The sequence below is a fragment of the Folsomia candida genome, unplaced genomic scaffold (genome assembly GCF_002217175.1).
Source record: "Folsomia candida strain VU population unplaced genomic scaffold, ASM221717v1 Fcan01_Sc110, whole genome shotgun sequence".
NCBI lineage: Eukaryota > Metazoa > Arthropoda > Collembola > Entomobryomorpha > Isotomidae > Folsomia > Folsomia candida.
This window is the reverse complement of record NW_019091302.1, coordinates 3,396-16,139: the sequence shown is the minus strand read 5'-3', so window position 1 is coordinate 16,139 and position 12,744 is coordinate 3,396. Positions and strand designations below refer to the sequence as shown.

Genomic DNA, 12,744 nt, shown 5'->3' with positions numbered 1-12,744 from the left:
TTCCGAATTTCAATATAATTTTGAAATTATAGTTTAAGCTGTCGTATGAGGTTGATGTTTTTGTACTTCAGTCCTTCTAAATCGTGGGGATAAATGCATTGCATGTACTACGATACGATAAAGTTTCCGTGGGGACAGTTTCCCTATGTCCCCATGCTTCCGCGGCCACTGGTGGAAATCCTTACTTCGGCGGGAAAATCCGTCTCTACCTTTGGCCGCATTCATGGGGGAAGAAACCTTACTATTGTAAATGCTCAAAATATACTGGATCAATTCAAATTTAAAGTTGACCCCTCTGAGATGAAATACATGAAATAATAAGCAACTCCATAAGACGAGTCCGCCTTCATGAATGAAGTATGTAGAACACTATTAATTTTATAAGATGAATAGTTGTTCACTCACTAATTTAGGACCTGAGTGAGTAATAACTCACATTACTCAGTTATCAAGATGAGAATATATGTATTTACTTCTTTTTGTGGTATATGACCAGAAGAACATATGACTTATCTTAATTTTCTGCAAATTATTCGTGGTAAATTACATATAAAATTTGTTAAGCGCTGAATTTTCGGGACGCAATTTCCATTAAACTCAATTTGGAACGAGTTAAGGAAAATCCGTACTAAAAAAAACAGTCAAATAGTTCGCAGATCGTCCTATGTTTTTATTGACTTCAAAAAATACTAACCTGTGGATAAAATCTTTTTCCCCACCTCGTATCAATTGTGATTAATCGATCATCTCGTCATTACCAATGTCAGGGCGACACCGATAAGGATAAGCGACTTAAATCGAATATTGCGAGATAACACAACTTGACAAGATTACGTACATACATTTGTGTAAAGGTTGCATATATGTATTTATTTAGCAGGACAAAACCTTACTCGGACTTTTACCTTGGAACTTGTCGAGCTAAAAATTTAGTCACAAATAATCATGACGAAAGTAGCTCTAATTTTTTTGGTCCTCGTCGTCATGGCGACGAGCGCCGTACAAGGCAGCACCCTGAACGAAAATAAGAAGGGCGAACTGAAAAGTAAACTGTTGGAAGGAGGTTTGGATTGGGAGTGTCCCTCGTATTGTGATTACTGCACGGGTTCCACCTGCTATTATTACGATTACTATTATGGCGGCGACTTTGAGCTGGCGTGAGTTAATTGAAATAAAATTTTAGGAAACAAATTTGAAAGTTTGAATATTATTTTTTACGTCGTAAGCGGGAGTCACAATGGAAGATTTTGGTTAAAATTGGAACAGATTTAATTTGATGCAAGGTTCGATTCGCGGTGGAATTTGGCTTTTTTATGCAAAATTTATTGCAAATAATGTTTTTTTTAAATTCAGAGGTGTTTGAATAATTGCATTTTTTAAATTTTGGGGGAGTTTACTATGTCGTAGGTTCGATTCCTGGTCGATTTTATTTTTGTGTCAATTCATTGTAAATAATGAGTTTTTAATACATGGGTATATAGTCGGATAATTGTATTGGTTACAATTTGTATAACTTGACGTCACGTTCGACTCTGGTAGAATTTGTTTTTATTTGGATTTGTTGTTGTAAGTAATGAATTTAATGAAGACTTAGACGAATATTTGGTTGGTAATTTAAAAATCCAGATATGTAAATTTTTTTGTCTAGTGTGAGTTTGTTTAGTATTTTTACGTAAATTTATTACGACAAATAAAGTTTCAATGCACCTTTCCGGGAATAATTGTCATTGTTAAAATTTTTACTTGGATTAATTTGCATTCAGGTTCGATTCCTAGTAGAAACTGGGAATTTTTGAATCACAATTTTTTTCTCAGAATTTATTTTGATAACCTGCTAAACTTTTAATACAGGGTTGGTTGGATAGTTGCCATTTCTATCACCTCTTCATCATCTTCTTTGTCTGCATTCCTGTCGGACTTTGCTTCTGTTGCGGATGGTGCTGTTTCACAGGTTGTCGGAAACGAGATCAACCCGGGATCGTTTGTAAGTTGAAATATTTTAAATCTGCTGCAGTTCACAGTTAAAAATCTGGTATAGTCAGATAGGTAGATATTTATTACTCGGTGTTCAAGTTGTTACCTTTTTGGCCCTAAAATTATGCCGCTCAGTAACAATTTGCTACCGACACGGTAAAACTTTAATACTGAGTTATTACCACATGGTATAACCTATCAATTATACCGCTTTGGTAGTCAATATGGATATTTGTACCACATGGTATTATTTTGATACTGGATTTCTAAGCGTGTAGTTTCCATGCACATATTTATGTTGCACGTGTGTCATTAATTTTCTTAACTAGATTGCAAGGACCACCCCCCGCTGGTTGGGGGCAACAACAGGGACCGGTCAACCACAGCAGTACGGGTATCACCACCATACCCGCATCAGCAACAATACGGCCAAAAAGTCAACACTTAGCGTCTGTAACGATTTGTGTTTAATTTGTACATATAACATGAAATATGTAAGATTTGAGTAAGATAATAAATTAATAAACGTTTTATTTTGAATTGTCCCAACAGCGCATATTACGGGCTCAATACAATGTCAAACTGATGTAAATTGTTAAACTCGAACAAGAATGATAGAAAAACATACCAATCAAAGAGATTTTTAAGATACTTGAAATAATTTGACAAGCTAATTTTACTTACACATATGCATGCACTTCTAAACCAAAAATTTATACTAATAGATTAATTTTAGCGATTAATTCGTTTCAATTATAATTGACTTCATAAGTGGACTAATTTAGTAAAACCGATGAGTTGATCTTCTAGCGAAAATTAAACCTTCTAATTCTGGATTTTTTTGACAAGAAGAACAAGAAGAAAAGAAACAATAGCTAAAAAAACAACAAAAAAAGGAAAAACAAAACAAAAAAATTTGCACCAATAGGATTCACATTGATACAAATTATTAGCATGATTTGCATTATGTACATATATGAAAGTATTAATACACATCAATATAATTCCACATTTGGAGGTTAAATATGCATGTACATATACAACTTACTCGAACTTTCCACCTCATTTGATCTCATAAGCATTATCTTATTTTATTACCACCCCGTTCATGTTTTACTTATCAGGACAACCTTATCAAGAGTTGGGATGGACCGAAATCCAACACATGGGGAGATCGTGCATAACCAATGTAATATTTTTTTCAACAAATCAGATTAGTCGATGCGTATGTAATCTTTGCACAAAATATGTAATAGCCTGGCCCATTCTTTTAATCCCAAACTGTCACATCCCTCATACACACTCCCCAGCGACGTCAATCAGATCCTCTAATTATTTATGCGAGGGCAACGTTACTTCAAAAATTCGCGAGCATGCTATCTTGCCGCACTTATTTGTCGAGGGAGTATCCATCCAATATTTTTCCCTGGATGATTACAGATTACACCGACTCAGTAATATTTTACAGGGTGGATGTTACATTGCTAATAATTTTGCAATAAATATGGCAACATCAATGTATCGTGATCTCATTGCAAATTAAATTTTAACGTTGTCACCTGGATAAAATCACACCAATGTCAGTCCCAATTGTAAAAAACTCGGCAATGGAATAACAGCTTAATTTTTCTCGTTGGGCGATGGGTAAATTGAAGGAGGGGTTTTAAGCCAAAAAACCTCTGGGGAACGGTAAGTGAAATTATGTATCAATTAGCAAACATTTTAAATTGCGTTCATGATGTCACATAAATTACAGTATTGTACATTCATATTTTTAATTTTTATAGAAAACATCAGAAAGTTTAATACCGCTGGGGTAAGCGACATTACAACGTATCGGAACCAATTATTAGGTGCGTAATTTTGTTGTAATTATTTATATTGTTAAACACCTAGGCATAAAATTAATATTAGCTTATACGAGATTATTGCCAAAAGTAATATTACCAAGTACCAATTTATAACTAATTTGTTTTACCGGTGGAAAATAAACTGGTAAATTAATATATTTATTTTGCCAATAATTAAGGTAATACATACGTCGCTACCGTAGCAACCGTTTGGATTGGCATTGTCACCATAAAAAATAACTACGAATTTTCTAACAGATCAAATGGATCCTGCTCATTTATCTGAACAGGCTGAAGATTATAATATCAATTCGCTCTCCCCGTTCGAGAGCGAAAACGAGATGGATTTCTCCGATCTGCTAGTCGCTTTTCCCTCGATACCCATCGAACCTCACGATGTAGGCGGGTCGTACTCGAATTTACCTTGTCTCCTTTAGGGACGTGGTTGCAAGACAATGCGGCCGCCTTGGGCGATGATGACGTGTCCTTTCCGGGCATCGGCTTCATCAACCGAGCCGAGTTATGTTGCCCAGCTGATGAGCCATCTTTGTCAACACCAGCTGACCAAAGAAATCCTATTTTATCACCGCCGGTGGACCAAGTCAATCCTATTTTACCACGTCCAGCTGACCAAATCATTCTTGTTTTATCACCACCAGATCAGCCAGTTGGTAGGATTCTACCCCAACCTACTCAGCGGAATAATTATATTTTAACACCACCAGCTCAACCAGTTGGTACCCTTGTATCATTAAAAGTGAAGCAATGTAGTATGACCTTATCACGATCTGGCAAAGGCGATGATCAATTTTATCACAACCATTAAAAAAGAAAAGGGGTCGACCACCAAAATTGAAGGAACCAGCCCCACCAGCCTTGCCCCGGGTAAAGAAATATGACCTAATACCTGACACAAAGGCAGTCAGGAACGCTATTGCCGCCCGGAAAACCCGAATCCGAGCAAAGGAACGACTCGCTAAGCTAGAAGCCGAAGTAGCCGCTAAAGAAGATACAATATCGCGACAAAACAAAACCATTGAACTGCAACGGGTGGAGATTTTGAAATTGAAGGACCTAGTGGGCCACATCGAGCAGACTTTAAATTTAGCCAAGGGAAACATCAGGGGCAAAATTTCGGCATGTATGATGGTAATTAAATTTTGCCCCGAAATAGTTAGTAATTGGAAGCAACCAAATTTTAATATTTCAATTAATATGACTTTAAATTTTCCATTTTCTGTCCATAAAAATAAGAGGATCTTAGGATGAATAATCTTAGGATTATTTACATTTTAATAGACAAAGTTCAAAAATATTTAAACTTCTTTAGTCCATTTTCAAAGTTGTTCTTCAATATTCAATTTTAGACGGGATTCAATCATTTAAAAGATAATTATGCTAGATCTTTAGAATTAAAGTGGGGAAATGATGTGTACAATTTATTTCTTTGACTACTTATTTTATAAGCGGGAAATATATTTGTACAGAAAGGATTCATGATTAGATTTAAATGAAGATCAATATAGTATTCATCAAGGTGGTTGTTGCTGGCAGTCCAACTTCGCAAATATTATATTAAATTAATTATCCAAGTAGGTATGAATATATTGTAGCAACATATTGATGAGAAACAATACAAGTAGAAAATACCCTATCTAGTTAGGTTGAAAGTTTTTGGCGGAACAATAACGAACACACTGTACACAGCAGTGAATTTTCGTCACGTTATCATTTATTTCTCTTCTAGAATTATTTAATCTAACAATTCCGCCAGGGTTCCAAATTTTATGTAAAAATTTTAAAAATCTTATACCGCCATTTATTGTACTTGGAAGACTTTAGGTTTGGTGATTTTGCTCCTTAATCCATCCCCATTATTGGTGCTGGATTGCGTGGTAAAATCATCAAACTAGAACTCTTCCAAGTACAATAAGTGTATTTCTTTCCCTGTAAATATAATGTTATTGGATAGTTTAGTAATATGTATATTCAAAAATTAAGTAGATGTAAATTAGGTTAAATCCAGCTTAAATTAAAATAGTTATTTAAATTTCAAAAGGTAAAAAAAAACACAATACATCAAATAAAATCATAAAAAGTTTAAGCGCAAAAAAATAAAATATAATAAGATTTTAACTATATTTAGTTAGTTAATAAATAAATATATCTTGGTTAAATATGTATATGTATCGTTGGAAAATTTAGGAAATGCAAATTACTTTGAATCACCTGGCGTTAAGTAAAATTATTTTAATTTCCAAAAAGTAAAAAAAATCATAAACCAGTTTAAAGGGTAAAAAATTAAATTAAGCTTTCAACTAGATTTAGGTAATTAGGGCGTGATTTAGATAAATTACGTTAATCTAACTTTAATTAAAATTTGCATTGCTTAAAAAAATATATTGAATAATCTGATATAATTTCAACCGTATTATGAGACGATGAGAGATGTTTGGGATTCGAAGAGACGAAATATATGAATAGATTAAACTACGTTGTCCTGTTTCAGTTTACAAAACTCTCTTTAGTTGACTTCATCAAATTCTATTAACTTCAACCACGCAGCACAAAGTATCTAAGTAAAGTCTAACAACACACACGTCTCAATTTATAATACACACAGTCCACGTGAAATAGGCAACATGGCAGAAAAAATAAAAACAAATTCGTCGTCTTCCCCTGAGGCAAAAAGTGCCTGTTTACCCCAGCTCTTCTGGCCATTAAAGTTCATCGTCCACTTTATTATACGCCTAGAAGGCCATGCAAATTTCCTTCGGCGAAAGTGAGATCAGGTCCAAGTTCAAGTGCAACTGCATTCAAGTAATACCTTGTCAGTGGAGGCCAGAACGTTCCCGCTCTTTCCTCTACAAGTTCGAGTGTTGACTGTAGTGGAACTCCAGCCAGGTGTGGTGTAGTCATTGCGACTGACCTGGTCGTATTTGGTGCATCGTAGCAAAAGGTTCTTTCAATAGAAAGCAATAAAAGGCAATAAACAGCTAGTTGATGAGTTCTACTAAAACATTGAAGGCCATAAAAAATCAATGACTACCGATCTACAATTTTTGTTGCAAAGTGGTAGCAAAATAGTAGAAACTTGAATCGAATAACCGTGGCAAAATATTTGTTATTTTAACGTGATTCCATAGTATAAAAAATTACTGTTAATTCTTCAAACCATTCTGCTACACAAAAATAACAGTAAAATTCATGCAACTTTTCATGAAACTTTTCCACGAGAAAGTAGCGTGGATTTCAACCAAATAACAACCGTGGTATTCACCAAAATATTGTACGAAAAAATAACGCAGATTTAACCTGGAATGCGAACAAAGAGAGCGCGCAGAATCCAAAGTATTCCCTCACATTTCTCTGTCACAAAGTCAGTTCAATGAAATTTTTCTCCCAAAATGTCATCCCTCCCAGTTCATAATTTTGTATATACAAATTGACTATGATGGCGAAAAATTAATAGAAATAGCTCCCACGATTTGGCTTGAAGAGGAGGAAACATCGTGTTTCGGCCACCAGCTTCTAAACTAAAAAGTTTCTGTAAAAAGGGAAATGTACATCCCCTTCCATCCTAGAGTAGACAGACGTATGATAAAATCCTTGGAAAATACGGTAAATATTATCGATTTAGTTCAATTATTAATGTAATTTACTTGATTATATAATTTAAATAAAAATCTCAATTGCAGATACGTGGAAATTAGCTTGTGAGAAGGCGGATAACGGAGGACACTTCCAATCTTGAAAGCGCATCAGAGAATCGTTGAGAAAGCCGAAATAAGAAACATTATCGAGAATTGTTGCACCCGAACGTGTCATCAAGCAGCAGTGAAGACGAGGAAGATAATTCCATTATAGTTTTACCTCTTCCCATAGACAATCAAGGTAAAGAACTTATTTATTAATAAAACTCAACTAAATAAAAGAAGTTTTCAACCAATCATTCCAATCCCCGTAGGAAGCATTGAAGTGCAAGTATCAACTCAAAACAACGACAACATTCCTTCAGTAAATCAACCAGAAGTGGGCAACTTGGAAGAGCAAGACATTGGCGTACTTTTGGCGACATTAGAGATGATTTTAAGAAATTGATTGAAGGTAAATCTTCTTTGCTTAGTTGTTATAGTTCTTATCATTTTATATCACTTAATTCCCAACAATGCTATTTTTGTTGCAGGTTATCATACAAGGATTATTAAAATTCTTTAGCGGCAAACGCAGAAATTCTTGAGATCAGAACTGCTCTCCATAATATCCGAATTTCAACGAAGGAGATGTTGAAGCTGACTTTTCATCTATTCCACATCATCATCTGGAAACGAGAGAGCACCTTGAGCAAACTGAAAATTGGCTGAAGCTTGCCGATGCAAATAATCGAGATCTATTGGTATATTTAACTTTTAACTTTTTTTAATTTAACTTTTGATTAATTTTTGATGGCATTATTTTGTACGAATTCACTTATACACATTAGCGCAGACGCCCTAAAATTAGGTCCGCTTGATTCATTTAGTGCGTTTCCTTACCAAAATAACATGCAGTTTATTAAACGAACTTTGAGGGCGTCATACAAACCCTTAGAGCAATGTGTCAATAGGATAATTGAGAAAGAAACTGTTCCTTTGTCTCAACCTGTGTCTACAACTACTACCTCGTTTAAATTAACCCGTAATGACAATTGTTATAAGTTAAAATCTGGGTCTATTGTTGTTTATATCAAAATATATTAAAGATAGTCAAGTCATAGTATGTAAGAAATTCATAAAGCTTGAAGATTTGTACAAAAATCCCAGCTCTAGTTCAGTTTTAGGCATACATCAGGTGCCAAAAACATCAAAGTTTTAAAGTAAATGTTTTACCGTAGTTGAAGCAAAATGTTGGTTGATGCCATTGGATGAAAAATTAATTGTTGTTCCTTTAATAATTGTTAATTAAATAATATAATATAAATTGTTAATAAATTGTGATTTTATTACCAAAGAACTGTGAAAAACTACCGTTCATATTATGCATAATTACCATGAACGCCACCGTGGTTTGGACGTAAATTTACTGTGGATTTGTTGCAAATGCCACGGTTATTTATTGTTAATTTCCACGTTAAAATAACGTGAAAACCACCGTAGTTTTCATGATGCCTTAGTTGTTGAAAACCACGTTGGAAAAACGGCCATCAGTTGCAATTCTGCAACTGAGTTATTTTGCGTGGATTTAACGAAAATTGTAGATTGGGTAGCAACCATACACTCAGTCTCATTTTGACTCTCTTGCAAACAAGATTCCAATTAACCTAAATACTGAAACTCACCAAGCTTAGTCACCAGTGTCGATAACAAAACACCTAACTAACACAACCTCCTCAGTCTTAGTGAGGATGAGCACAATGACGAAATGTAACAGATGTTTCTCATCAATTGGATACAAACCTAGACGGCATAGGTGATCTGTTAAATGACACAATTCTTAAAGTCCAGAACATGGCTCTAAAAGCCGAAGAATCGCATCAGAAATTGCTTCCACAAATCTTCAAGGAAAAGCTGGACAGGCACATTTCACATTCAATACTGGAACAGTTTTTCAAGACCCCCAAGGTCTCTCTTCTGGAAACCCAGCTAGACCTGCTCGGTTTACAATAAAACCGAAAGAATATTCCGGCGGCCCAAATTCTGACCTCAGGAATACATTGACGTATTTAAGTTAATTAGTAAATCTAATAGTTGGACAACAAGCAAATGTGCGACATCTTTGCTACCCAATTAAAGGGAGTTGCATGGGGATGGTACATGCAAAATACTGCCCAGAGACAACGAGATGGCTATGGAGATTGGAACTGGCAGGAGTTGGGAAAAGCCTTTCTCTCTTCTGCGGGTAATGGATGACTAATGGATGCCAATGGATGCAACTAATGGATGCCAACAAAACCCAACGAAATGCTTCCGATTACGCCATACTAGTTGATATTTGTGCACACGGTTGAACAGTCAGATGTCGGATAAGGAGAGATTCGATTCATCCGAAGAGGATTGCTACCCTTAATATTAACTAACGTAAATCTCCACAATCCTATCACATTAGCACAGTTAAAAGAACTGCTAAGCAAGTTGATGAGCCACAATGCTAAATAATTTTCGGGAGACACGACAAAAAGAGACTTCCCCTCAGAAGAAAGTGTATTCGCACAACATACAAGATATTAAGACAGAAGACCAATTATTCACCCCGAATCTCAATATCCCCAGCTTTCCACTTTCTCCCAATCTCCACGACGATTCAACCGCAATCGCAACTCTTCCCACAATATGATGCAACTCCACAACCAAGACAAAGAATTCAACATTCCAACCCTACTTCAGACCAGCTGGAATAAGTCTACCAGTTTTTCATCAGGAAATCCACCCCTCACCCAGACAAAATGAGTACTTTCCACCACGAAATAACCCCAATAACTTTAGAAGAAATCAATCTAACTTTGCCCCACCACAGTATTCCACGAGTACTTAACCAAGGAAGAGAGTTTCTTTCCAGGAACCGGAGGCTGGTCCTTCAAATCTTTGCTACCGATGTAAAAGCCCAGACCATTTTATAAATAATTGTCCAGAGAATTCGAACAACCGGGATTTAAACTAATAAAGGGAGGAGACGAAAACCTCCAAAAACATCTCTTGACATCTCAAACAAACATGAATTTGCCAGAAGCTATTGAAAATTATGAATATTCCATATACTGTAAGTACCAAAGCTTCAGTTTTGTGGGTGTACTGAATTTGCACAGGTGTCGAAGAACTGAGGTGATTTTGAATTTAAATATAGGGCTGGTTTGATCGATACATAGCATATTTCCCATAGTTTCAAATTTGTTCCAATTTTATTCAAGTTTACATTTTTTGTTCACATTTTTAACAAAAAAAAATCCCAAATTTGGGGAATTTTTTAAGAGGGGAAACAATTTATACGAAAAAATTAAGTTATTAGTTATTATTGAACTTTGACCTCGTCACAACGGGAAGGTGAGAGGTCAAATATTAAAAAATACATTACATCATTGAATTTGGGTGAATTTCCATCCAAAATTATATTCCATATGTGAAAAAATTGTGCAAAAATATAATTGGCACAAGTAGGGATCGAACCATAAAGATTGGATCCAATACACTCCACACTCGGCACTGACTGGATAATTTGGCCACTCTCCCGTAAGGAAAGCATTGCAGCCTTGGTCAGTATTGGAACTCGGTCTCACCATACTCGCCTCTCTCACCGGAACTTATTTATTCCCCCACAACCTATTAAACTCTGATTAATTAAATAAATAATAATTTCGTAATTATTTCCTTAACAACAACTCAACTGGGATGATCACGTCGCGTACATCACATCCAAGGCTGCATCAAGGCTCAATTATCTTCGAAAGCTCAGATCTCTCGGGTTCAAGAAAGATGAACTGCTTACTTCCTACTGCAGCTTTGTCAGATCTATTTTGGAATATAATTCTACGTTTGGGGACCAGGCCCTATTTCACCAAATGACCTCTGCACTCCGCACTCTTCACTCTGCATTCTCTCGATTTGCAGAGTGCAAATGCGGAGCGTTTCTCGGGGGCAATGAACTTTGCACTTTTCACTCCTCAAAACTTGAACTTTGCATGACTCCGCAATCTTTTCTCTCTCGTCACACTGATGGCTATACATCGTTTGTTTTCCAGCTACTTTGTATTATCATAAATTGTTAATTCTTCTGAAATTAGATTAATATCAGCCATGGTAAGTTAATTATTAACATCCCAGTGGGCATTCGATGGTCGAATTCTCTGCGACCAGAGCGAATTAGAGCGAATTCACTGCAGCGACAAATCGCTGCGACTTCGAGGGCTATTTCGTTTAGAATTGTAGACGACTTCGCAACGAAATATTTATCGTCGAAACATCGCCGACAAGTCGGTACGAATTCTACCACGAACAATCGATGGCTTTTCGTAGAAAGAATAGTTTGCACGAATTCGGAGCGATTTCAGAGCGATTTCCAATTTGGTTTCAGTATGAAATTAGAGCAGCGATTTCTGACCGAAATCGCAACGACTCGTCCCCGCTTATACAAAAACGCAATAAATTTTAGTATTTCGTCAGCTGTCGTCATGAGAGTACGTGTCATCGACCGGAGCATCTTTTAAATAAAAGATCACAGCGTCGAGTTTGATTAAAATTAACAAAACTTTTGAAAACCAACAAACTGGAATTGAGACAATAATAATCCTCCTGTAGTGCAAACTAATCGTAGTAATTTTGAACTTGTACAGAAAGTATGGTGTCGAGTGAAATTCAAGAACAAGCCATTCAACGGTTGAAAGGTTGAATTTCAACCTTTTGAAATCGTAGAGACAAGAACTTCAATATACAAGATATACCAAGACGTATTCCGGAGTTTTTTCTCACAAGTGCAACTCAGAATAGGGACTATTGTTTGAAATAAGAAAGTGGGAATAAATAATATACTACCAGAAATACGACTTCGGAATTACTAAAAACTTTAAAAATTTATGAGTGTTTCGATAATTTCCCAAATGATGCGAGAACGTTGTAATAACACCAGTTTTTACGGAAATAATTCCTGTAGGGGATGGGAATTTGCATATTTTGTGTAACTGAAGGATTAATTGCATTTTTAAATCCTACGCAATTGTTCATTTTCCTTCCGATAACACAGTGGAATTGTCCCACATCTTGGATTAACGACGATGCACCCTTGTAAGTTTCAACCAACATGAGAAAAAGGGGTCAAAAAAATTAAAAAGAAAGGCGAGGCGCTTTAACTCACTGGTCGACTATGAAATACGGGTGTTGAAACTTTTGTAGTGTATAGTTGATACAATCACTCTCAACTCCTAGATACTTGCGACGGTTAGCGATAGTTAGAT

At 35.8% G+C, this 12,744-nt stretch overlaps 1 protein-coding gene and 1 long non-coding RNA gene across 2 annotated transcripts; both read left to right on the top strand.

Moving 5' to 3' along the window:
- Positions 1 to 640: 640 nt before the first annotated feature.
- On the top strand, positions 641 to 2,278 carry LOC110862956. The gene is made up of 2 exons (XM_022112164.2): positions 641 to 1,157; positions 1,852 to 2,278. The coding sequence occupies exons 1-2, from the start codon at positions 946 to 948 to the stop codon at positions 1,991 to 1,993; spliced, it is 354 nt and encodes a 117-aa protein (XP_021967856.1). The 5' UTR covers positions 641 to 945; the 3' UTR covers positions 1,994 to 2,278.
- Positions 2,279 to 7,258: 4,980 nt separating this feature from the next.
- Positions 7,259 to 8,049, top strand: LOC118433759. The gene is made up of 3 exons (XR_004833557.1): positions 7,259 to 7,718; positions 7,792 to 7,931; positions 8,011 to 8,049. It is a non-coding gene; the product is annotated as an uncharacterized LOC118433759 (long non-coding RNA).
- Positions 8,050 to 12,744: the final 4,695 nt, after the last annotated feature.

Coding starts and splice junctions, on each gene's coding strand:
- LOC110862956 (XM_022112164.2), top strand. CDS start 946: ATGACGAAAGTAGCTCTAATTTTTTTGGTCCTCGTCGTCATGGCGACG. Junction 1,158..1,851: donor GGCGGCGACTTTGAGCTGGC/GTGAGTTAATTG, acceptor CTTTTAATACAG/GGTTGGTTGGATAGTTGCCA.